Source organism: Pinus tabuliformis, chromosome 3_1, assembly GCF_031772625.1.
Source record: "Pinus tabuliformis cultivar Carrire ecotype Pingquan chromosome 3_1, CPIR1, whole genome shotgun sequence".
Lineage (NCBI taxonomy): Eukaryota > Viridiplantae > Streptophyta > Pinopsida > Pinales > Pinaceae > Pinus > Pinus tabuliformis.
In genome coordinates, this window is record NC_142301.1 from 398802398 (window position 1) to 398829673 (window position 27276).

A 27276-nucleotide genomic window follows, 5' to 3' on the forward strand; every position below is an offset into this window, starting at 1 on the left:
CATCTTCATTTGCTTCCATTATTGGTGTCTTCAAGGGGGTGTTCTCAATGACTTTTCTTCAGCCCAGCTATGATACCATGTTAATTTTAGGGCTAGATTGTTCTCTGTTGAAGATAATTGCATTTATAAACTTTGTCATCATTTACATATTACATTCACCCCATAACATCATGACATCATTAGCAAATATGTAGAGAGAACAATCAACAATGCAGCCGAAAAATAAAGAACAACAGAAGAAAAGCATGCACAAATAGAGACACCAGGATATAGGTCAGAGACCAAGGAAAACCCCCATAAGTGGGAAAACCCAATCAAATTCTTCTTTTATTAGATATTCATCAATTGTTTAGCTAAGATACAAAGTACAATGAGCATGAGATATAATGATCACATCGGGCCTCCTAAGGCCAAACCAAGTCAGTTCACAACTTTGTTTGTGAACTGAATGAAACAAGTCCAAGAGAGTTGCTACAATATCACATTTGCCATAGGGTCATTGTCACATCAGCCATCCATCATGTTGTCATTGTCATCAAGATCACTGTTACAGCCATATTGTCATGTCATGGACACTATTATATCAAGATCTTTATCACAGTCACACAAGGTAACTGTCTAGATCACTGTCATATATCATCTAGGTCACTACCATATGAAGGTTCTTGTCATGCCATATATATATATGTGTGTGTGTGTGTGTCCAGATCAAGATTAGGTCATAGGAATGTAAATCATGGTCATGTCTCCTCATTGTCAGATAAATTAAGATCAAGTCATTGTCCAAGCCAATGTCATTTATACAAGTCACTGTCCAAGACAATGTCATATATATTCCAGTCACTGTCCAAGTCAGTGTCATATATATTCAAGTCATTGTCCAAGTCAATGTCCAATCTCATAGAAATGCAATGCCACTATGTATAAAGTATAGCAGTGATGCCAGAGCATACTGAGTATAGTAATACGAACCAAATACGATGCCACATATAGAGATGAGATTCCCAATAAAGAGATAAAGAAATGTGATCCATAATGAGTAACCAATGTGAGTTACTATAGGAGCGAATCATAGAATAGAACTAAGCCACTATAATTGTATCACTAAGAGTATAGATACGAACCAGGTCACTATATCATAGAGTCTATAAATATATGTGTAGCTAGTCACTACACCATAGAGCAAGTCACTATAGATACTACGAACCACGGAAAATCGATGAGCGAGCCACCAGAGGAAGATGTGAACCAACGAGCCACGGTATCGAGCTACAAATTTGTGCCACATGAAGAATGTGAGCTACCGTGGAGCCTTTGTAACATATCAAGTGTGAGCCTAACTGTAACAAATACGAGCCAATATATAATTCAAACCAAGGTTACTTGGGAGTGGGAGTGGGAGTGGGGAGTGACATTTTCAAAAGCTCCCAGTTCGAAAGCGAATCGAGAGAAAATTTTTATATAATATATATTTTTATACATTTTGATGCTTATATGGCAACAAAAGCATGTAGAATGATGAAATAGATATAAAAAAAGCATAAAAACATGGATTGAACCATATAACATCAATCATCTAAAAGTTATAATCTTCATCAACCATGTCCACAAGTCAGTAACATACAACATATCAAGTCTCATGATTCATCAATCTTAAAGTTTCAAGCTTTCAAAATTCAATATATAACATTTATCATCATTAATCACTAAAGTTGTAATTTGTACTTGTAGCCATTACCATTACAAAGTCAAACAATAACAAAGAATATCTAACATGAAATGAAATGTTTCAACTTTCATGAAGCATCATATAATATATTCATAATTCATTACCAATGAATTATAATTGCCAACTTCAAACTTCAAACTTAAATTGTCATATATTGTTTACAAAAAATATCATAATAAATATGAAAGAGTCAACAGTTATAAAAACTACTAGAAACTAGAAAAGACAAGTAAATCCATTATCTACTGCTAATGCTTGGGCCTCTTGCCACGAGAAATGTCTAATTTCTGAGAAGGTCATGGTGGTCTACTGGGAGTCTCCTCCTGCATAGTCGGACGACCAGAACCAGAAGGCACATGACCTCCACGTGAGGATGTAGATGTAGATGGAGGTGGCGGCAGCAAAGGCAAAGATTGTGGAACTGGAGCACTGCTACTGGATGATGGAGGTGGCATGGTTGTTGTTGCTTATTCATCATCTTTCAAAAGTTTTGTTTCCAATTCCTCTAGATGTAGAGCACCATCCTCCAAAATATTTTCCTTTGGGTTGTTGTCCCAAGTTGTATATGATGTATCATCTTGAGCCCAATCACAATAATGACTCAACAACCTCAAGTTGTAGTGCAAATAAACCAAGCTTTCTATCCGGTTTTCATTGAGTCTATTTTTTCTCACATTATGGATGAAGCTATAGGTGCTCCAACACCTCTTTGTAGAAGAAGTATTTACAACCTGTGAAAGCACTTTTTTTGCCAATTTTGGCAAAACTCCCTGGCCGCCATACGCGCCCCACCATGTGATAGCATCAAATATGTCCCTATCTTCCATTGCATGCAAAAAACCAAACATTCTAGCGCTAGTGAAGTATCTGCCTAATTCAAGACATAATCTAGCACACTCCTCCCTGTCAGGGACTAGCTTGTCTAATGTTGTCATATACCCTTTTTGCACCTCTAAATCTATATGGGGTTTGGCCCTAACCCCACCCCCAAGTGCAGGTTTTCCCAACCAAGATGGAGAGTAGTGTGACAATTTCTAACCTGAAATTCTACTACAGCAACTGATTTATTTCACCTACTTATTCTTCACAATAAGTTATTTACGAAATCCATTCAGCAAACATTAAAATAAATTCTACTGCAGTTATCACATAATGACACAAAGAAAATAACAGCAATATACATGCACAAGAATCAATCACATCAACACAGTTGTTTTTGGACAATTGTCCCCAGAAAAACCCAATGTGGGAAAACCGGTGCAGCAGATGAGGGTTTTATTAATCTTCAGCAACAATCGCTTTACAAGGACTGATTTTATAGAGAAATTGAGAGAAAACACCAGAGACTTTCCCCTGGAAACTTTCTAACACCCTGGAGACCCTTCTCCCACTTCTGCGTCACTCTGCGTGGTTCTTCATCCCTCTACGTCAGCCTACGTGCAGGTTGTATCTCCCTCTGCATTGTCTCTCAATGCCCCTGCGTCACCTCCTCCTCAGCCACTGACTGTTGTCGATGCCCTCCTCTTCCTCCACCCTGCAACCCTCCCTCTGAAATCGATCTCCTTCTCTTTGAGAATCGATTTTCCTTGAGATACCGAGTATCTGTCGGTGTGTCTCCAAATGATCCTCAAGTCTTCTCTTATACTTTTCCTGTTGATGAATCAACGGCCAAGATTAAGTCTCTAATCAACGGCTAAGATTAAAACAAACTTGATCCTCGTCTTTTAGAAGCTTCTCACCCTTATTTTTATTAATACCCATTAATATTTTTATTTTCCTAAGTTTAGACTTAGAAACCCATTAAAAATAATAATTATTTTAATAACTCCTCATCCGGGTGGAATTTCTCCAAACGATTTCTGGGTCTTGGAGATCCCATGTGCCTTAGCCTCTCCACCAAATTTCAAGGCTAGAGCACATCTGATGCTACCCAAAATCAAAAAGTAGTATTTTGGCATAAGGATATATGTCAAGGCATGTAGTGGAACATTAAGTTTATCCCACCATGCACACACAAATTTGTGAATAATATCATACAATTTGGGATCTTTTTCTTGAATAATATCTTTTATTTTCCCCAACATGTTATCCATCTGCTCATACACCTCCCCAACCATTGGTGCATATGTATCTGCAAAACAAATCATCTTATAAATGGGCTTGGTGAATTGCAAAACTTCCCTCACACGTGCTAAAAAGAAGACTGCACCACTAGTAGACACAACAAGACTGCAGTCTTCCTTTTAGGGGGGGTGCTCCCTGGCAACCCTGATTCGAACCACAGAAACATATGCAAATCACTGAGTCGTTGTGCCATTGAGCCACTGTGATATGCGACAAGCCTCAGAGATGAATATGCAAGACTCTGTCATTGAATGCAATTCACATAGAGTAGAGTGTAGTGCGAGCCATTTGTAACATGTGCCATAGAATGCTATGTGAGTCGAGGATAAAACGAATCACATGTAATGCGAGTTATGAATCCAACAAACCACAAGAGCGACCATTATATAATAAAATGAACCTCAAAGATCTGAATGTCGAATGGAGGAATATTGACGGGTTTATATAGTTGTTTCAATGTGAGCGGTCGCATCCATTAGAGTTAGCCGACATGAGTGATATGAAGTCAATTTGCTTTGGAGGCAAATGCAAATTCAAATTCCCTTCTAATAATATAAAAATATTTTTCTACTTCCCAAGATTATTTGCCACATTAAATAATTTATTCTTTCTTTGGGGCAAGGATGGTTTCCCTATGGCGAAATTTCTCCCTGAGCTGCCTCAATTTTCAACAAAAAAAACCCCTGGGAACTTTTCCTATACTATTGACCAAGTTTAACCAAGCCATAACTTTTCACCAAATTCCCTCAACGGAAAACTTCCACGTGGAATGGAATCCTCTAGTCTCATCCTCTGCAATCTGAGACTAGGTTGACTTTTTGACCACATGGCCATTTTGCATCAGAAACTGTGAAGTACCTTGAGAAACATGAAAATGTTCAAATGATACTACTATGCTATGAGAGATGTCATGAGGAATACGCCACCAAGGCCAAGGTCACCTACAACTTGATAAGACTCTAACCATGTGGAATGACATAGGTGCACCTTGACACACGCTGGACTGACACATACACCTGTGATCACCACTACAAAATGAATGCTACGAGAAAACCACAGAGTCATCAAGAGCAGTGCACCAAACGCCATCCAATCCAATCCAATTAGGGAGTGTGCTTGAGTGGAGCTTTCAAGGGATAGGGCATGGTCTGACCAAACGACTGAAATACAGACTTAAAGTAACAAGACACAAGTCTAGGACGCCTAATACAGGGTCTCACATAATTTTCTATATGGCTTTTAACTTGTGACCTTGGGCTTACAATGGTGATGGATGCTGCACTGAAATAATCTGTGTACCCTGGATGACAAGAGGAGTAATAAAGTCAATGTAACTGTCAGCCATGAACGAAAACACAGGATTGATGGCATACCAACTCATATCTTAATTCAGAAAGCAAAGAATAGTAAGATAAGTAAGAAAAGAATTATCATAGTGACCAGCAGATCCTTGAAAATCAGAATTGTAACCAGCAGTAACTGAAGAACGATAATCAGCTAAGAGCTTCTTTTTGGACCTAGAATTAGGTATAAGAAATTTACAGTTCTTGTAGAAAATCATTTTGCCTGAAAATGTGTATCTGTTTTTATCTTCATGCACCCTTTCTGGATCTTGTAGCATAGTAGAAGCCTGTCAACTGAGTAGTTGTTGTTGTTGAAGCGCATTCTTCTCTTAGTTGCTGAACCTGAGATATTTGGGGCTGAGAGAGCTGTTGCACAGATTGCAATTTATTGCAAGTTTGTGATTGCAATCATTGTTGTCCCTCCTGTTGATATAAGTCAGGTCTTCACAACCTAAGAGAATTTTGAAATCCTTTCATCTGTTTCTCAAAGGTAAGCAATTTCTCTTCAACGAACCCTTGTGGAATACCGCTCCTTGGTACTTGACAACATGCCCCCATGCGTTGGTAATGAATTCTTGCAGAATTTGAGTATTTCCAGTTGCTCAGGTGGCAAAGGGTGTTGACGCTTATCCACAATTCTGTCATGTAGTTCTTTTAATTGAGGATAATACACCTCCTTTAAAGTCTGTAGTTTTTGAAAATTCTTCTCTTGCCAGTCCTCAACATCAATAGTTAGCCATCTAGTTTGACCAAATGAATCAATAGAGGTTGAAAAAGCCTCTTGAAGCCCTCTTTGCTGCGAAGACTGATCGTAATATTCAGGAGCGTTCTCCTGCTGTAACAAACTATCAGATGTTCAAAGCCTGTGCTGCACCTCTTGTTGGTTTGAATGTGGTTGCTGCAATAATATTTGTTGCAACAACCACACTCAAAATTCAAACCAACGGTTGCTGCAACCATATTTGTTATTGTTACAGCAACCACATTCAAACCAACAAGTGTTGCAATTGTTGTGGTTGAAACAGTAATTGGGACCAAAGTTGATGGTACTTTCGCAACTGCTGCTGTGATTCTGACTTGTGGCTGTAATAATGCTTGTGAAGCCTGCAGTATTTGATGTAGTTGCCAAATTCTGGGTGCAGAAACATCTGTTGCAGATGATGTTGCTGCTGTTTATTTGAAAAAAAAAATTGTTTTCCCATATTTTGTTTCAAAATTGAACCGACGGAATACATGGAAATAGACCAACAACCACGGGTATAGCAATGACACAGAAAAAACTCGTAGGAGATAGTTCTAATAGCAGATTTATATTACTGGCAGCAGAAAGGAAAAAACTAACAGTATCAATAGCATGAAAACCTGTAATAAAGCCAGGATCATGTTGACTATGTGACTGAGCGATAGGATCGTGTTATTGTCGAAGAAGAGCCAGTCCCAGAGAAGGAGAAGAAGCACCTTCTTGGGGCATGATTTCCTTCAGAGCCCTCCAGCCTTGTAGCAGACGTGAACATAGGGCTTACGGTTTTTTTGAACTTCTATGATCTGTCTGTTATATTCAGTATGCGGCTGCTAGGTTTTAAAAATTGGTTTTCGGCCTCAGATTTTCGGTTTGTTTTCATTAAAATACCAACTGTCATAGTCCGAAAGGGCGATTATGATCTGTGAGCCCTGGTTTTGGGATACTCAGGCCTGCTGTGAAGACTTTCTATAATGTAGATACTTTCGGAAATAGTACATGTGTTTGTGTAACAGAATGCATCACAATTACATACTGAAGCCAAAGGTGCATGCAAGTAATATTCATGTCGTCTTTAATTAAACGGGAAAAACATAAATATTGTACTAGAATATTCACCTTTCATCAGCTGCTCATTTTCTTCTGCCATCCTTGTTTTGTTGTCATTCTCTCTAATAAACTCTAAGGGACTTAAACCCTGAATTGAACCTTCCTCTTCGCTGTCATACACGGCAGGTTCTTCCCAGACATAGGGAATAGTAACAGACCGTGAAGACCCTGCATTTGTGGGTTTCTGCAACACCCAATTGATGATTCCAAGACTGCTATTATTCTGAGCTTTGCGTGACACGGGATGAGGATATTGTTGGGATCCAGCCTTCGAACTAAGAGAGGATAAATATGAAGAAATGGGGTTATTGAGTACATGGACATTGGAAGGTTTGTGAGAAAAAAATGTTGGGATTGGCAATTTGGATGACCAGAAACATTATATTTGCAAGGTTTTTGCTTTTGTTTTGAGTGGAGTGTTTATTGATGGCAGGGGAAATCTAATGTGGGCAGAAAACAGAATCAGAGGATTCCGCTATAGATCACATGCAGAGTCCACAGTGCCAGAGACAACAATCTCATTCCTAAATTTGCTATCTGCAAACATCCTCTTCACTTGGGCAGAAATCTGTCCAGTTTCAAAAAATTAAGTGAACCTCTAGTTAGAAATGAAATTAAATGGGTTAGATCAAAATTAGTACAAACTTCTCAGAAACTTCTTTCCTCTCATCTATACCTTTCCTCATATCTTAGACATGATAACAATTTGCGCAATGTTTGTGAAGAGTATAACCCGTGCTCTCATAGACACCACGCTTGTTCCAGTTTAAAGGTCTCTAACAGCACTCAGAACCTTAATCTTGATGTTACTTTCAGAACGCAAGCTTAACAAACGCAGCAGAATCCGCTTAATGATAACCACCCAAACTCCTCATCCCCTGATAACATTCCTCATCTCGATATAACAGAAATAAACAGCGCAATTATAAATAAAGATAGGAACAGCGTGTGTATAATCAGCAACACACAGGGAGATGTAATGGGAGTAAACATGATGTCACATGATATAAACAGAGTGGATATAAACAGTCTCTCCACCAGAACGCAATCTGGCTTATAGGTCCCTAACAGCGCTGAGCCTAATCTTGATTCCTGCAGAACGCAATCCGGTTTTCTCGATATAACAGTTAATCCTTCACCAAAGATAAACGGCGCAGTTATAAATCAGGAGAGGAGCAGTGTGTGTATAAAGGCAATCAGCAACACGCATGGTGATGAAATGAGAGTAACAGTGTGGCGATGGCACAGGATATAAGCAGCGTGGACATAAACGGTCTCTCCATCAGGCACAACAATACGCAGGACAGATCACCGAGTCACTCCAGAACGCAGTCAACACAGAAACTCCCCTCATCTCCTGAAAACACAATTCCTCCACTTGATGTGACAGCGAACAATGGTCTTATAAAAAAGCGCAGCAAAGCTTCCCTCAGTCACTGAGTCGTTGTGCCATTGAGCCACTGTGATATGCGACAAGCCTCAGAGATGAATATGCAAGACTCTGTCATTGAATGTGTTAAAATTGGCAACTAGGGCAAAACTTCATGCGGGTCATCTTATTTATGGCTGATAATATTTTTATTAGATTCCTCTCGTCGAGAGGTGTAGGATTGATATAAAGATCATCCAATTCCGATAAGCATTCATGGAGATATGAATTTATTTTGATTATGGAATTATTATCAAGCCGACCTACAACTCATGTAGGCTCAGAAGCCCAACAATCGCATCTATTCAAACACCAACATTGTGTATAAATACAGGACTTTTCCTCATTTGGACTCACTCATCTCATCACATCTCTCTCTCTCTATACTGCGCAGAAAAGAGTCTCTTCTCTACTGTGCAGAAAAGGGTCTCTCCCTCACACATTTGAAGCCGAACGCTGCTGAAACTGAAGCTGAAACTGCAGAAGTAAAGATTGACCTGCGTGGACTAGAAGATCTCCTCATCTGAACTGCGCTGTAGGTTCATCTGAACCTTCTCTGAAAGCCGCAACTTTTGGTGGTGGAGTCAAGTCAATACGATGGACGGTTTGCAAGATATGATTGCCCTAGTTTGAAGCCGGAAGCTGCTGAAACTGAAGCTGCAACTGCAGAAGTAAAGATTGACCTACGTGGACTAGAAGATCTCCTCATCTGAACTGCGTTGTAGGTTCATCTGAACCTCCTCTAAAAGCCGCAACTTTTGGTGGTGGAATCAAGTCAATCCGACGGACGGTTTGCAAGATATCGACTACCCTAGTTTGAAGCTGGAAGCCGCCAAAACTGAAACTACAACTGCAAAAGTAAATTTTGACCTGCGTGGACTAGAAAATATCCTCATCTGAACTGCGTTGTAGGTTCATCTGAACCTCCTCTGGAAGCCACAACTTTTGGTGGTGGAATCAAGCCGATCCGACGGTTGGTTTGTGAGATATCGTCTGCGCTAGTTTGATGATGAAGCCGCTAATGTTGATGTTGCTGATCAAGGGTTTGCTACTGCTGATATAAATCAGATTTATTGTACTATTTCTCTCTGCTGATATAAAGAAGATTTGATCAAAGGGTTTCCCCACACATTGTGGGGTTTGTCCCTGGCTAGCCGCCACATCTTGTGTCTGTTGTCTTGGCTTGTTTTTTGTCGATCATTTAATGTTCTATCTGCACTTTACTTTATGTACATTTGATTGCTAATCTATGGAATATAATAAGAAGGAGAAGTAAATTGTTATAAGCATAGAACATACCATAACTTAACATGGTATTGAAGCTGGGGTGAAGACAAAGCCCGAGCAAGAGCAAGAGCAATCACCGAAGAGAAGATTGGCAAGGCTATCCTAAAAGAACGATGGGGTCCTCAACACTCTTTCCTGCCGAAGACAAGCTCCATGAGAAAGCTGACTATCACGGATGGAAGATGTCTATCGATCTAACCCTTGAGGATCAAGGAGTGTTGGATCATGTGAGAGGCAATACTGTTGAGCCGCCATCAAATGCATCTGCTGCTGCCTAGAACAAATGGAAAAACGAAGAAGTCAAAACAAAGAAGATCATCCGGGACTCTATCGACAAGCACTTGGTGGCCTACATCTCCGATCTGAACACCTCCAAGGAAATCTACGATAGACTGGTGAGTTTATTTAAAAGTTAATGATGCAAATCAAGTTTTATTTCTTAGAAATAAGCTGAAGGAAATTAAGAAGGGTAAAGATGAGAGTATGCAAGCATACTTCTTAAGAATCACCGAGATCAAGAATGATCTCCTATCTATTGGAAAGACTATTATTGATAGGGAAATGGCACTCACGACTCTTCGAGGATTACCATCAGAATGGTACGTGTTCAGGACTACTCTTCTGAACAATAATGTAATTCCTAGTTTTGAGGAATTAATAGCTAGATGCATTCAAGAAGAAACAAGGGTAGAAGAGCAAGAAATGCCCATGCCTAAAGGTCCTCCTGCTGCCTTTTCTTCTCATGCTAAGAAAAGAAATAATTCTGGGACTAAATCAAAAGGAAAGGCTGGACATAAGGGTGGAAGAAAAGGACGATGTTACATCTGCGATAAAGCAGGTCACTATGCAAGGGAGTGCCCTGATAGAAAGGACTCACACTGGGACGATGATCAAAATCCCTCTGATGGAAATCAAAGGAATGACAAATTCAATAGCAAAGGTAAGAGGAGAGCTAGGAATCAAGGAAAAGGACAACCTTTCAAGAAGGCTAGAAATTCCAACATGTATTAAATGCACCTGACCTCAAAAAGAACCTGGTGTCCATCTCGGCAATGGAAGACAAAGGCTACAAGGTAACCTTCAGCAATGGAAAGGTACGTATATGGAAAAATAATGTTAAAGATGCTTTTACTCTTGGGTTTCGTGTTGATTCATTATATCAGGTCGATGGAAGTCCGCTAGGTGTCATATCTTAAGACACATCTCTTCAGTCCGAACTTTGGCATCAAAAGTTTGCCCACCTTCATTATAAAGCTCTACTCGATGTAAGACAAATGGTGACAAGGATGCCCGAATTCCGAGTAGAGAAAGAAGGTGTATGTCCAGGATGTGCCGAAGGAAAGCTCAAAAGGGGACCATTCCCCTCAAGCCAAAGCAAGACCTCTGATATATTACAGTTGGTTCACTCAGGCATATCTGAGGCTGGCATTAAGAGGGAGACTACTACACCACATACTCCTGAGCAGAATGGTGTGGCGGAAAGGAAGAACCGTACGATTGTGGAAGCTGTCTCTATGGGTAGATGATGTAACAATGCTTGATGTGGAGGAACCCATGGATCTTATTTATCCACCTGAGCCTTCCTCTTCTAAGAAGAGGCCTTCATGGCTTAGGGGGATACTTGATGATGCTGAAGGACATGCTGCACCCCGAGGAACCTTCCATGAAAGTAAGAAACCTAACAAGTATCAGGGATACCTGACCATCATGAGCACGATCATACAAAACGAGCCTCCATCATTCCCAGATGCCGTCAAGCATCAAGTATGGAAGGATGCTCTGACCAAAGAATATGAGTCTATTATGGAGAATGATGTCTGAGAAGTAGTTCCTTGACCCCAGGACAAGACAATTGTCACTTCTAAATGGCTTTACAAGATAAAGCATGCAGCAGATGGAAGTATGGAATAGTAGAAGGCTCGTTTTGTTGCTCATGGTTTCTCCCAGAAGGAAGGTATAGACTATGATGTGATATTTGCACCTGTTGCCAGATATACGACCATCTGCTTGATCATAGCCCTTGTGGCTTCACAAGGATGGAACCTACATCAGATGGATTTCAAGACCGTGTTCTTGCACAGTTCGATCAAAGAAGAGGTCTACGTGGAGCAACCCAAAGGATTTGAGATTTATGATTGAAAATCTCATGTATGCAGGTTGAAGAAGGCTCTCTATGGGCTGAAGCAAGCACCCCGAGCATGGTATGAGAGGATCAATAGCTACTTGATGAAGCTGGGATTCACTAGGAGTGAAGTCAATCCTAACCTTTACCTTAAGGTTGAAGATGACAAGCCTCTCATACTGGTGTTGTATGTGGATGACCTCTTTCTAACAGGTGCATACCCTCTCATTCACAAATGTAAGAGGGAGTTGGCTTCTGAATTTAAAATGAAGGACTAAGGACTTGAAGTGTGGCAGAAGCCAAGGGAAATTTTCCTATCTCGAGGAAAATATGTGGTAAAGAGATTGGAAAGATTCGGTACTGCAAGCCTGTGACTACCTCGAGGATCTTAACTTTTAGAAGTTATATGGTAGTGATGTCGGACCAGATTTGGGAAATGCCTCTGAGTTTCATACACTCATTCACATTGATGTTCTTGGTGAACCTCCGTCTGAACATATGTTTTGCAGTTAGCATTGTGAGCTCATATTTGGTTGAGCCTCACTAGATTGATGCCAAGAATCTTCTGAGATATCTTCGTGGCACAATTACTAATGGGTTAAGATACACTGCCGGAGATGTGAGACTACTTGGATATACTGATGCTGATTGGGCAGGCAGTGTGGTGGACCGTAAGAGCACTTCCGAGTGCTGTTTCACCTTGGGATCTGCTTCGATATCCTGGATGAGCAAGAAGCAAAAGTCGGTGGCTTTGAGCACCACCAAAGCAGAATATATTGCTGCTAGCATGGCCTCCTGTGAGGCAGTCTAGTTGCGAAAGCTCTTCAGTGCGTTGTTTGGATTTACATTGGATACGACTATGATTCTCTGTAACAACCAGAGGTGGGATTCGATTATTGAGGAATCCCATATTCGTCGATTGCTCCAGCAGATAGACATCATCTGGGATATGGTAAGTCGATGAGCAAGGAGGCTCCATCGCATTAAGATGATGTACAGGTCGATACACCTTGTCAAAGCCCTGAGGAAAGATCTAATCTGTGATTTTCCCAAACGACTTGGAGTCATCAAGAAACCCTTGTACAAGGGTCCTGCATGTTGCATACATTGAGCTCTGGGAGCTCTGAGGGCTTGCAGTTCTTACTGGAGCAACATACAACCACAAGGGTGATTCACCCTCCCCTGGTGGTGCGCACTGGAACAAGATGATTCGCTCTCTTGTGGGACAAGATGATTCGCTTTCTTGTGGAACAGGATGATTCGCTCTCCTATGTAGCAGGATGATTAGTTCTCCTGTGAGGCCTGGATTGATGTGTTCTCCATGGCGATTGTAGCAGGATTGATGTGTTCTCCTGTGAGGCCTAGATTGATGTGTTCTCCTGTGAGGCCTGGATTGATGTGTTCTCCATGGCAGCCTGGATTGATGTGTTATTCATGGCGATTCTAGCAGTATTGATGTGTTCTCCTGTGAGGACAGGATTGATTAGTTCTCCTGTCGAGGCATCCTACCCATGCAGTCTGGGACTCATGGGAAGTACCTCTCATCTGATCAATGAGCAGGGAAATAAAGTTAGGGACCATAGTAGTACCGATGGATGCATCATTGTATCTACCGTACTCCCTACACTAAGATGACCTCCATTGATCTGGGATCAATGGTACTGGTCTGGGACCAGTGGTAGGAGTTGTACCATACTATGACACTGACTTCGGGTCGGTTGAGACTGGTCCGAGACCAGTGGTACACTCTCTGAGACTGCGATACTGGTCTGGGACCAGTGGTACGCACTCTGAGACTGATTTTGAGTCAGTGGAGGATGATATTGGTCTAGGACCAGTGGAGTTGTACTCACTATGACACTGACTTCGGGTTGGTTGAGACTGATCTAAGACCAGTAGTACATACTCTGAGACTGACTTTGAGTTAGTATGATACATCCTCGATCATTTCTTCTTCTTCATAATTCCGACAAAAGCAGAGCAGAACAGAACAAAGCAGAGCAGCATATAACAGAGCAGAGCCGTATAGATCAATACAGGGCAGAACAAGACAAAGCAAAACAGACAAAATAGAGCAAAGCAGGGCAAGGGTCGGGCTGTACAGGCCTGTGCATTTGATGGATGAATAGTAACGACCGATAGACAGATTGCAGATGAAGTTCTCCCTAGTTGAGAGGGAGTGTTAAAATTGGCAACTATGGCAAAACTTCATGTGGGTCATCTTATTCATGGCTGATAATATTTTTATTAGATTCCTCTCGTCGAGAGGTGTAGGATTGATATAAAGATCATCCGATTTTGATAAGCATTCATGGAAATATGAATTTATTTTGATTATGGAATTATTATCAAGCCGACCTACAACTCATGTAGGTTCAGAAGCCCAACAATCGCATCTATTCAGACACCAACGTTGTGTTGTGTATAAATACAGGAGGACTTTTCCTCATTTGGACTCACTCATCTCATCACATCTCTCTCTCTCTATTGCGAAGAAAAGAGTCTCTTCTCTACTGCGCAGAAAAGGATCTCTCCCTCACACATTTGAAGCTGGAAGCTGCTGAAACTGAAGCTGCAACTGCAGAAGTAAAGATTGACCTGCGTGGACTAGAAGATCTCCTCATCTGAACTGTGCTGTAGGTTCATCTGAACCTTCTCTGAAAGCCGCAACTTTTGGTGGTGGAATCAAGTCAATCCGATGGACGGTTTGCAAGATATCGATTGCCCTAGTTTGAAGCTGGGAGCTGTTGAAACTGAAGCTGCCACTACAGAAGTAAAGATTGACCTACGTGGACTAGAAGAGCTCCTCATCTGAACTACGTTGCAGGTTCATCTGAACCTCCTCTGAAAGCCGCAACTTTGGTGGTGGAATCAAGTCAATCCGACGGACTGTTTGCAAGATATCAACTACCCTAGTTTGAAGCCGGAAGCTGCCGAAACTGAAACTGCAACTGCAGAAGTAAAGTTTGACCTGCATGGACTAGAAGATCTCCTCATCTGAACCTCCTTTGGAAGCCACAACTTTTGGTGGTGGAATCAAGCCGATCCGACGATCGATTTGTGAGATATCGTTTGCCCTAGTTTGATGATGAAGCCGCTAATGTTGATGCTAATCAAGGGTTTGCTACTGCTGATATAAATCAGATTTCTTGTACTATTTCTCTCTGCTGAATTATTGAAGATAAAAGAAGATTTGATCAAAGGGTTTCCCCACACATTGTGGGGTTTGTCCCTGGCTAGCCGCCACATCTTGTGTCTCTTGTCTTGGCTTGTTTTCTGTCGATCATTTAATGTTCTATCTGCACTTTACTTTATGTACATTTGATTGCTAATCTATGGAATATAATAAGAAAGAGAAGTAAACTGTTATAAGCATAGAACATACCATAACTTAACAGAATGCAAGTCACATAGAGTAGAGTGCAGTGCGAGCCATTTGTAACATGTGCCATAGAATGCTATGCGAGTCGAGGATAAAACGAATCACATGTAATGCGAGTGATGAATCCAACAAACCACAAGAGCGACCGTTATATAATAAAATGAACCTCAAAGATCTGAATGTTGAATGGAGGAATATTGACGGATTTATATAGTTGTTTCAATGTGAGCGGTCGCATCCATTAGAGTTAGCCGACATGAGTGATATGAAGTCAATTTGCTTTGGAGGCAAATGCAAATTCAAATTCCCTTCTAATAATATAAAAATATTTTTCTACTTCCCAAGATTATTTGCCACATTAAATAATTTATTCTTTCTTTGGGGCAAGGATGGTTTCCCTATGGCGAAATTTCTCCCTGAGCTGCCTCAATTTTCAACAAAAAAAACCCTGGGAACTTTTCCTATACTATTGACCAAGTTTAACCAAGCCATAACTTTTCACCAAATTCCCTCAACGGAAAACTTCCACGTGGAATGGAATCCTCTAGTCTCATCCTCTGCAATCTGAGACTAGGTTGACTTTTTGACCACATGGCCATTTTGCATCAGAAACTGTGAAGTACCTTGAGAAACATGAAAATGTTCAAATGAGACTACTATGTTATGAGAGATGTCATGAGGAATACCCCACCAAGGCCAAGGTCACCTACAACTTGATAAGACTCTAACCATGTGGAATGACATAGGTGCACCTTGACACGCACTGGACTGACACATACACCTGTGATCACCCCTACAAAATGAATGTTACTAGAAAACCACCAGTCATCAAGAGCAGTGCACCAAACGCCATCCAATCCAATCCAATTAGGGAGTGTGCTTGAGTGGAGCTTTCCAGGGATAGGGCATGGTCTGACCAAACGACTGAAATACAGACTTAAACTAACAAGACACAAGTCTAGGATGCCTAATACAGGGTCTCACATAATTTTCTATATGGCTTTTAACTTGTGACCTTGGGCTTACAATGGTGATGAATGCTGCACTGAAATAATCTATGTACCCTGGATGACAGGAGGAGTAATAAAGTCAATGTAACTGTCAGCCATGAACGAAAACACAGGATTGATGGCATACCAACTCATATCTTAATTCAGAAAGCAAAGAATAGTAAGATAAGTAAGAAAAGAATTATGATAGTGACCAGCAGATCCTTTAAAATCAGAATTGTAACCAGCAGTGACTGAAGAACGATAATCAGCTAAGAGCTTCTTTTTGGACCTAGAATTAGGTATAAGAAATATACAGTTCTTGTAGAAAATCATTTTGCCTGAAAATGTGTATCTGTTTTTATCTTCATGCGCCTTTTCTGGATCTTGTAGCATAGTAGAAGCCTGTCAACTGAGTAGTAGTTGTTGCTGAAGCGCATTCTTCTCTTAGTTGCTGAACCTGAGATATTTGGGGCTGAGAGGGCTGTTGCACAGATTGCAATTTATTGCAAGTTTGTGATTGCAATCATTGTTGTCCCTCCTGTTGATATAAGTCAGGTTTTCACAACCTAAGAGAACTTTGAAATCCTTTCATCTGTTTCTCAAAGGTAAGCAATTTCTCTTCAACGAACCCTTGTGGAATACCGCTCCTTGGTACTTGACAACATGCCCCCATGCGTTGGTAATGAATTCTTGCAGAATTTGAGTATTTCCAGTTGCTCAGGTGGCAAAGGGTGTTGACGCTTATCCACAATTCTGTCATGTAGTTCTTTTAATTGAGGATAATACACCTCCTTTAAACTCTGTAGTTTTTGAAATTTCTTCTCTTGCCAGTCCTCAACATCAATAGTTAGCCATCTAGTTTGACCAGATGAATCAATAGAGGTTGAAAAAGCCTCTTGAAGCCCTCTTTGCTGTGAAGACTGATTGTAATATTCAGGAGCGTTCTCCTGCTGTAACAAACTATCAGATGTTTAAAGCCCGTGCTGCACCTCTTGTTGGTTTGAATGTGGTTGCTGCAATAATATTTGTTGCAACAACCACACTCAAAATTCAAACCAACGGTTGCTGCAACCATATTTGTTATTGTTACAGCAACCACATTCAAACCAACAAGTGTTGCAATTGTTGTGGTTGAAACAGTAATTGGGACCGAAGTTGATGGTACTTTCGCAACTGCTGCTGTGATTCTGACTTGTGGCTGTAATAATGCTTGTGAAGCCTGCAGTATTTGGTGTAGTTGCCAAATTCCGGGTGCAGAAACATCTGTTGCAGATGATGTTGCTGCTGTTTATTTGAAACATTTTTTGGTTTTCCCATATTTTGTTGCAAAATTGAACCGACGGAATACATGGAAATAGACCAACAACCACGGGTATAGCAATGACACAGAAAAAACTCGTAGGAGGTAGTTCTAATAGCAGATTTATATTACTGGCAGCAGAAAGGAAAAAACTAACAGTATCAATAGCATGAAAACCTGTAATAAAGCCAGGATCATGTTGACTATGTGACTGAGCGATAGGATCGTGTTATTGTCGAAGAAGAGCCAGTCCCAGAGAAGGAGAAGAAGCACCTTCTTGGGGCATGATTTCCTTCAGAGCCCTCCAGCCTTGTAGCAGACGTGAACATAGGGCTTACGGTTTTTGTGAACTTCTATGATCTGTCTGTTATATTCAGTATGCGGCTGCTAGGTTTTAAAAATTGGTTTTCGGCCTCAGACTTTCGGTTTGTTTTCATTAAAATACCAACTGTCGTAGTCCGAAAGGGCGATTATGATCTGTGAGCCCTGGTTTTGGGATGCTCAGGCCTGCTGTGAAGACTTTCTATAATGTAGATACTTTTGAAAATAGTATGCGTTTGTGTAACAGAATGCATCACAATTACATACTGAAGCCAAAGGTGCATGCAAGTAATATTCATGTAGTCTTTAATTAAACGGGAAAAACATAAATATTGTACTAGAATATTTACCTTTCATCAGCTGCTCATTTTCTTCTGCCATCCTTGTTTTGTTGTCATTCTCTCTAATAAACTCTAAAGGACTTAAACCCTGAATTGAACCTTCCTCTTCGCTGTCATACACGGCAGGCTCTTCCCAGACATAGGGAATAGTAACAGACCGTGAATACCCTGCATTTGTGGGTTTCTGCAACACCCAATTGATGATTCCAAGACTGCTATTATTCTGAGCTTTGCGTGACACGGGATGAGGATATTGTTGGGATCCACCCTTCGAACTAAGAGAGGATAAATATGAAGAAATGGGGTTATTGAGTACATGGACATTGGAAGGTTTGTGAGAAAAAATGTTGGGATTGGCAATTTGGATGACCAGAAACATTGTATTTGCAAGGTTTCTGTTTTCGTTTTGAGCGGAGTGTTTATTGATGGCAGGGGAAATCTAATGTGGGCAGAAAACAGAATCAGAGGATTCCGCTACAGATCACATGCAGAGTACACAGTGCCAGAGACAACAATCTCATTCCTAAATTTGCTATCTGCAAACATCTTCTTCGCTTGGGCAGAAATCTGTCCAGTTTCAAAAAATTAAGTGAACCTCTAGTTAGAAATGAAATTAAATGGGTTAGATCAAAATTAGTAAAAATTTAGCAGAAACTTCTTTCCTCTCATCTATACCTTTCCTCATGATAACAATTTGCGCAATGTTTGTGAAGAGTATAACCCGTGCTCTCATAGACACCACGCTTATTCCAGTTTAAAGGTCCCTAACAGCACTCAGAACCTTAATCTTGATGTTACTTTCAGAACGCAAGCTTACCAAACGCAGCAGAATCCGCTTAATGATAACCACCCAAACTCATCATCCCCTGATAACGTTCCTCATCTCGATATAACAGAAATAAACAGCGCAGTTATAAATAAAGATAGGAACAGCGTGTGTATAATCAGCAACACACAGGGAGATGCAATGGGAGTAAACATGATGTCACAGGATATAAACAGAGTGGATATAAACAGTCTCTCCACCAGAAAGCAATCCGGCTTACAGGTCCCTAACAGCACTGACCCTAATCTTGATTCCTGCAGAACGCAATCCGGTTTTCTCGATATAACAGTTAGTCCTTCACCAAAGATAAATGGCGCAGTTATAAATCAGGAGAGGAGCAGTGTGTGTATAAAGGCAATCAGCAACACGCATGGTGATGAAATGAGAGTAAACAGCGTGGCGATGGCACAGGATATAGGCAGCGTGGACATAAACGGTCTCTCCATCAGGCACAGCAATACGCAGGACAGATCACCGAGTCACTCCAGAACGCAGTCAACACAGAAACTCTCCTCATCTCCTGACAACACAATTCCTCCCCTTGATGTGACAGCGAAGAATGGTCTTATAAACAGCCCAGCAATAGGGGAGGGACCCCATGCGCCCTCTCCTCCACCTCACCTACACCGACGTGGCCAGCACATTACCTTGTACGACACGTGTCCAACGTGGACTGCCACGTGTTGTGCAGCGTGTCAGCACTTCAAAACTTGTTTGCCAACCTTCCGCCTAGTTGTTTCTCCCTGTTTGCCACGATGTGTGGTTTGCCTCTTGTTTTTTTGTTCGGGTTCAGTGTTTGGGCGAAGCCCTCCACCGACGATGGCGCGGGATGGCTCCATTACTTGCGCGCTTCGTCCGCCATTGTTGAGTTGATGTCCGAGATTGTTTGCTTGCACGCATCCATGGTTGGAACAGGGTTTATGTTGTTCTTATGGTTTTCCGCTTGCAATTGTTGTTCATTCTGTACCACCGGTGGTTTAGGGTTTCCTTGGTGGTTGTTTCATTCGTGCGACCTATTGTTTGGAGAGGAGCCAGTGCCAATTTCAGCCAGTACGAGGTCGAAGGTTGCATTTACAAGGAATTGCAGGTTTTTTTGGTTTTTCTTGTTTCTCCATTTGCTAATTTCCAACTTGTTGCAAGTGTGGTGAGCTCTGGAGAAGGTCTGACGAAGGTGTGGCGAGCTCTGGACTTGGACATGGCTTCTATCCGGTAGGATTTTAATCCTACCAGCGATTTCTGATGTGTTTTTCAACACCTCACCTTGTTTATTGGAATTTTTGTTAAATTTGCACTTGGAGTTTCAAGCAGGTTTTGGGTTTTGTAGGTTAGGGGTTTTGTTTTGAGGGTTTAGGGTTTCGCAGGTTAGGGGTTTAGGGTTCTACTCATATGGTTCCCCCTTTGCATCATTTCTCAGACCCTAGCCCGACAGGTGGAAACAGAGTATTTTATACAGTTAGGGTTTCGACCTCTGGTCATTTTTCTTCTACCTCTGAAGGTTTTCAATTTTTTCAGGGTTATCACCATTTTCCATGGAGTTTGAGTCTTCATACTCCTTCAATGATGCCTTTTTGTTTCCTATGATCCCCCGAACCTAGGGTTTCATTTTCCCTATCATTCTCGTCATATCTTCCGAGGGTCATCTTTTTGCGAGGTTTTTATAAAACCTGGGGATTATTCAAGGGTCTCTCTTCCCTTCATTTCTCTGAATTTTCCCTCATCTAGTAGCATTTTGAAGGAGGTGGTTTCTCAAAATTTGTTGTTGATGCTATTGCTGTTGTTTTATACTCAACAATGGACTGAGCATAATGAAGAAATTTATTGTTGGAAAGTGTACTAGTTTCTTAACCATTTCCTTACTGTTCTTTTTGGGTTGAACATTGTGAGATAAGGGCAATTGGCTACCTTCTTATTTTGAGTTGGGATTTGAATTTTTTGTTCCTACTGTGGCTTCATTTTGTATTTCTAACCTAACCACTAGAGAAACTGGGAAACACATGCTTTTTTATCCAAGATCTCCACAATGCAAAATATTGTTGTGAGAGGAAGGCTTTTCCCTAGGGGTGATCTCTAAAAGATTTTGTAAAGAGTGGAACAAAGTATATAATGGCTCATATGCTAGGATCAAAGCTCATTTGTTTCATAATGAATATTTGAATAAAGTTTATCCTAGCCCAGACAACACGCAGAAGTTTGAAGGTTGCTAACATTTATTGTTTCACTTTCAGTGGAGGGTTGCTAACATTTACTTTTCCTTCCACACCATCGTCTTGAAGAGAGGCTTGTGGATGTGAATGAACTTAGTAAGCATGTCGATTAGTGATTTTGAGATTGTGTGGATGTGGATGATTGTTTCAGCGTTCCTCATCATTTGAAAAATTGATAGATCCCAAGCAGTTCAGTAGGTATTTGTCCTCTTTAATCTGTCTTTTGTCGGGGCAGAGGTCAAATTATAGTAAGGGACCTAGCAGGATATGAGACATGGAACCTAACTGGATGGTTTCTTCTTGTTGATGATTACTTCCTCATCATCTAAAAGAACTGCTAGATCCGAAGCATTTCAGGCATCGTCCTACTCTCAGGCATCGTCACCCCTAGCTTCCTTTTCAGTTTCCCTTGATGTTGTTGCAATGGACCATGGCACTATCCAGGTGTATGAAGGATCACATCCATATATCCTCCCTCTCATTCTCTTAGCTCTAGATGGTGAATTTATTATGCCATGTCCTTCCTCTTCCTTTTCAAATTCATTTCAATCGATGCTTGTATTTTAGTCATAGCTCTATTAGTTATCCTATGGCTTTTGATGTATTATGCAAAGAAACCTCCTCTTCCTTATCTGCAAAACTTTCCTCTCATTCGGTCCCTGCTATTTTCCCTTTTTCTCTCACCACTGCAATAGATAGGCAAGTCAGGGCTTGATCCTTGTTTAGATTTTTAACCAGGACAAACTATATTTCATCCACTGTAATAAATAGTCTTTCAATGTTATTAATCAAATTTTTATAAACATTTGTGCTTAGCTCGCAAACAAAACTGCTTTACAACCAACCAAGCTGTTGTTGGCTTTTCAATGTAGTGAATGCATAGAACCATAATGTTGTTAGCGTTTCAAAGCAACAAAACAACCTAGGTTAAAGCATTTCTTCCACTGTAATAAATAGTCTTTCAATGTTATTAATCAATTTCTTATAAACATTTGTGCTTAGGTCGCAAACAAAACTGCTTTACAACCAACCAAGCTGTTGTAAGCTTTTCAATGTAGTGAATGCATAGAACCATAATGTTGTTAGCGTTTCAAAGCAATAAAACAACCTAAGTTAAAGCATTTCTTCCACTATAATAAATAGTCTTTCAATGTTATTAATCATTTTTTATAAACATTTGTGCTTAGCTCGCAAACAAAACTGTGTTACAACCAACCAAGTTATTGTTGGCTTTTCAATGTAGTGAATGCATAGAACCATAATGTTGTTAGTGTTTCAAAACAATAAAACAACCTAGGTTAAAGCATTTCTTCCACTGTACAAATAGTCTTTCAATGTTATTAATCAATTTTTTATAAACATTTGTGCTTAGCTCGCAAACAAAACTACTTTACAACCAACCACGCTGTTGTTGGCTTTTCAATGTAGTGAATGCATCGAACCATAATGTTGTTAGCATTTCAAAGCAATAAAACAACCTAGGTTGTAAGCCAAAATGTTTCTGTGACAAGAAAAAGACACAGTCCATCCAAAATCCACATCATAATGTCGTTACAACCAAAAACATATGACACCCCTATTCTTTATGACCCTAAGAATCTTGTAAGATTTCTACATTATAATAGACTATAGATGTTCCTTCTAAAATGGATTTTGGCTATAATGTCGCACACATTATGAAATAAAACAACCTAGGTTGTAAGCCAAAATGTTTTTGTGACAAGAAAAAGATACAATCCATCCAAAATCCACATCATAATGTGGTTACAACCAAAAACATATGACACCCCTATTCTTTATGGCCCTGAGAATCTTGAGTGCCAAAACTCCCCGAGTTACCTTCTTGAGCCAGGTAGGTTGGCCTATCTGTCAAGGGTTGATTAGGAAATGGTTGATTGTTGCCATATGATTGAGTCCAATTTGCAGCCTCCAACCATGGAGGTATTGAGTACCCATACCTCACATTTTCACTACTGACCCCTGCATTAAGTGGAGGTGTGTAATGAGCATACATAGAATTGACACCAACTCTGGTAGGAATAAGGCAAGTGGGTAAACCCTCAGTTTGATTGTGAGGCACTTGAATGTTTATGAGATCTTGGAATAATGGTGTATTATCTACAATGGAGTCCAATGAGTTTGAAATAATCCTGGTTTCATCAGCTATTCTTGTATCATTGTCAACCATATTGATCATCCCTTGTTCCTTTCCAAGCATTTGTTGTGCTTTTCTTTTTTCCTTTTCCTGTCTTGCCATTTGTTTTTGTTGGTCCTTAAGCTGCCTTGCTTTATCTCTTTCAATCCTTTCATCTGCTCAACGTTGTGCTGCAACAATCCTTGCTGCCTTCTTCTCTTTGACTAGATCCTTCTTTTTCTGTTTTAATTCTTGCATTTCAAATTTCTTTTTTTCAGACTCAATTAACAGGTTTATATAGTCCTCTGAGGTGAGTAACTGTGAGCTTCGGCCCAGACAAAGACTACCCGGTGCACCTTGCTTTTTTTCATTGATACTCTCTCTACTGGTAGCTTTAGGAACAAGCTAAGTGTCTTCTCCACCCCTCCCACCTGCATGTCATTGCTTGGTACTTCCCTTTCAGTATCTTATGGAACTAATTGAACTATATCATTATCTTCATTTGATGCCTCATTATGTGCTTCATCCTCTTCCATTGATCTATTGTCCACAAAAAAATAACAATTTCATTAAGGAATTTAGACTTCTGTGATCCATAACATTGTTTAGAAAATCTTCGGCAAAATCACATAATCAATCTTTTGTCGACGCGTTTCGAACCAACCAGTGTGGTTCATCGTCAGGACAAGTTGAAGGACTGATCTGGCTAAGCTTGATTAAATAGAGTGTGCAGAGATCCCAACGGTTATATTGCAACGGCTAATTTTGACTTAGTCAAACTAATAATTTTTATTATTAACCGAAACCTACTATTATTAGTTAATTGAATATAATAAATATAATGTTTAAATATAATGGTCATTATATTTATTAAAAATCTATATTTATTATTATTCTTAAATTAATTAATTCCAAATAAATAGTATTAAAATACTATTAATCTTTAGAATTTAGTTACAATGGTAATTGGTATTTAAAAATTGTTTATACCTAAAGATCCAATGGTAAAGATATAATAGTGAATTTACCATAATTTATTAACTATTATATCTTTACCATTGTATGTCCTTGTATGTTGATCTTGATTTATTCTTGATTGTTGAGGAATTGTTCTTGGTTTGGTTTGGTTTGATCTTGATTTATTTCTTTTGATGGGACGCTTTCGGTCATCGGATGACCTGCAGCGATTCGGGACATGCCTTATTTGATTTCATTGTTGTTTTAATTTGATTTGATTTATATGGCATTGCCCCTCATTCTCTGGTTATTACAGCTCGGCTCGCTAAGGCACTCTGATCCCTTCCTTTCCACCATCTTAGGCTCGCCGATATATTCTTGCTGGATTAACGAGGTACATGACTGACCTTGATGTCCGTTATGACCCCATAGTTCTCCTAGTTTGAAAGACTATATCAGGAGACAGCTTGGAATATCTTCCTGGCAACACTTGAAGAACGCCTACAAACAGGGATAATTGAAGACACGAAGCGGGATATGAGAACCTCAACCCTTGAGATACTCGGGACTTCCTACTAATCGAGATGGTTCATAGCCAGGGCACACCAAGCAACTAAAATCTTGTCGGGCACATCAATACGTCTGTAAGTCTGAACATAGAAATAGGTGAATTGTGAAATAGAACTGTAGGTTGTGTGTTGATTTTCATGAAACTGAAACTGTAAGTGAAACTGAATCTATAAGAACTGAAATTGCAAGAACTCTGATAAATGAAAACATAAATGTAAGAAAAATGTGTTGTAATTGATATAATTAACCTGGAAATACTGGCAACTGTTTTGTGATGTTTTGTCTTTAAGGTTGCTGAATAGTTTGAAAGCATAACATGCAACTTCAACAGTGGTTGAACTTCTTTTATAGTTTTTAGCACTTGAATTTAATTGGTGGACATGGATTGCAATGGCTTCATTTTGAATGTGTGGTCTGGATTTAATTTGATGTGATCTAATGGTTGGGAATTTCTTATTTGTTGATCCATGTGCTTTGATTTGTTTTAATGAGAAATAGAATGGGTTGGGTGTCATTTATTGAACAAAGTGGGTTTAAATGTTATTGGGTTGGGTGTCATTTATTGAACATAGGGGGTTTAGTTGTTGAACAGCACAATTTATTTGGGATACAAAGCTTCAGTTCTAATGAGTGGGGGTTGAAGTGACTGCTACTTTGTACTTATGGAATAGACCATTTTAGAAGCATTTATGGTTTTATCTGTTTTCTAGTTGGGTCAATATGGTTTGCACTCTTAAGTATTAAGATACTATTTATGGACAGTTGTGGGCCCAGTCAATGTATTGGGAAAATTTGAACATAAATTAATACTTATTTATACTTAATGTTATTTATCTTTGTTTAAATATTGGTTGCAAAAGTTTCAATTTCTGGTGGTTTGGTGGGACCAGTACTATATCAATTAGTGGTCCCTGCACAACATTAGACATCTCTCCCCTAGATGATAGGAAAATGCAAAGGTATAGAACACTGGATGAAAACAGCGCAAATATGAACAAAAACATGGATAAAACCAAGAGCTTGTCAACAAACATCCCATCTACTAACTTAAAAACTCAAACCACACATCCCAATCTAACTAGGACATCAGATAAAGCCCAGATCATTAACTTATCAGACATCCTCCTAGATTATGCAACTGAATCCATCCTGAAAAAAGGTCTAAATTTTGCCATAACCCCTAATAAAATACCTGTGGAGGAAGTCATCAGTAATATTGAAGTAGCTATTAAAAACCTAGATATAGCAAAAAGTGAAGAAATCAGACAAGATATTGCAAAAATTCTGAGAACCTCTAAACCTCCTGCATCTAACATTTCCGTAGAAGAAAAAAGAGCTTTAAACAACCTCAGAAAAAATAAAAACATAGTCATCTTAAAGGCTGATAAGGGCAACGCAACTGTAATTATGAACATAATCGATTATGACAATAAAATGGAAGAACATCTAAATAACAGTGGATGTTATAAAATCATTAATAAAGATCCCAGTGAGAAAATCATGCGCGAAGTAATTAAGAAAATCAAAGAATCATCACTGGATGATATCACAAAAAAGAAAATCATCCCTAATAGTTCCATTATTCCTAGAATTTATGGGGCTCCTAAAGTCCATAAACCTAACATACCTCTTAGACCTATAGTTAATACCATAGGTTCCCCTACTTACCTTCTGGCTAAACACCTAGCCAAAAAACTTAGACCCCTGTCTGGTAATACCCCTTCTTATATTAAAGACTCCTATTCTTTTGTTCAATGGATTAATAACATAGAAATGAAAGACCAAGATCTTATGGTTAGCTTTGATATTGTATCCCTTTATACCATGATTCCTATTGGTGAAGCTATTGAGATCATGAGAAACATCACTGATCAAGAAACTGTGGATCTTTTGGAGCTATGCTTAAGATCCTTTTACTTCAGTTTCAAAGGTAAAATTTATGAACAAACTCATGGTGTGGCTATGGGCTCTCCTCTATCCCCCATAGTTGCCAACATCTTTATGGAGCACTTCGAACAGAAGGCTCTTAGGTCATTTCCATACACCCCTGAAGAATGGAAAAGGTTTGTAGATGACATATCTGCCAAGTGGAGTCATGGAAAAGAAAAACTTGACCTATTCCTCAATCACTTAAATACCCTCTCTGACCATATAAAATTCACTATTGAAATTGAAAATAACAACCAGCTTCCCTTTCTTGATATCCTTCTAACTAAAAGAGATGGGTCTCTTGGTTTCCAAGTCTATAGAAAGAAAACCCATACAGAACGATATCTACATGCAAATTCCCATCACCACCCTAAACAGAAGATTGGCATCATTAGGAACCACTGGGACGGCCAGAATATCTGATCCTGACCATTTAA

General features: G+C 39.8%; 1 protein-coding gene across 3 annotated transcripts in view; it reads right to left on the reverse strand.

The window, feature by feature from the left end:
- Positions 1-19588, reverse strand: part of LOC149187411 (uncharacterized) — a 143891-nt gene extending 124303 nt beyond the window's left edge. For 2 of the 3 annotated variants that reach the window (XM_089411346.1, XM_089411347.1), the window contains exons 1-2: positions 18895-19588; positions 18229-18786 (exon numbers count right to left, since the gene is read on the reverse strand). In XM_089411346.1, coding sequence (XP_089267472.1) covers positions 18229-18598 — 370 coding nt within the window. In that variant the 5' untranslated portion in view covers positions 18599-18786; positions 18895-19588. Of the gene's footprint in view, positions 1-7054; positions 7435-18228; positions 18787-18894 lie in introns of those variants that run through there. The other variant, XM_089411348.1, reaches the window with a different exon arrangement.
- Between the last annotated feature and the right edge of the window lie 7688 nt (positions 19589-27276).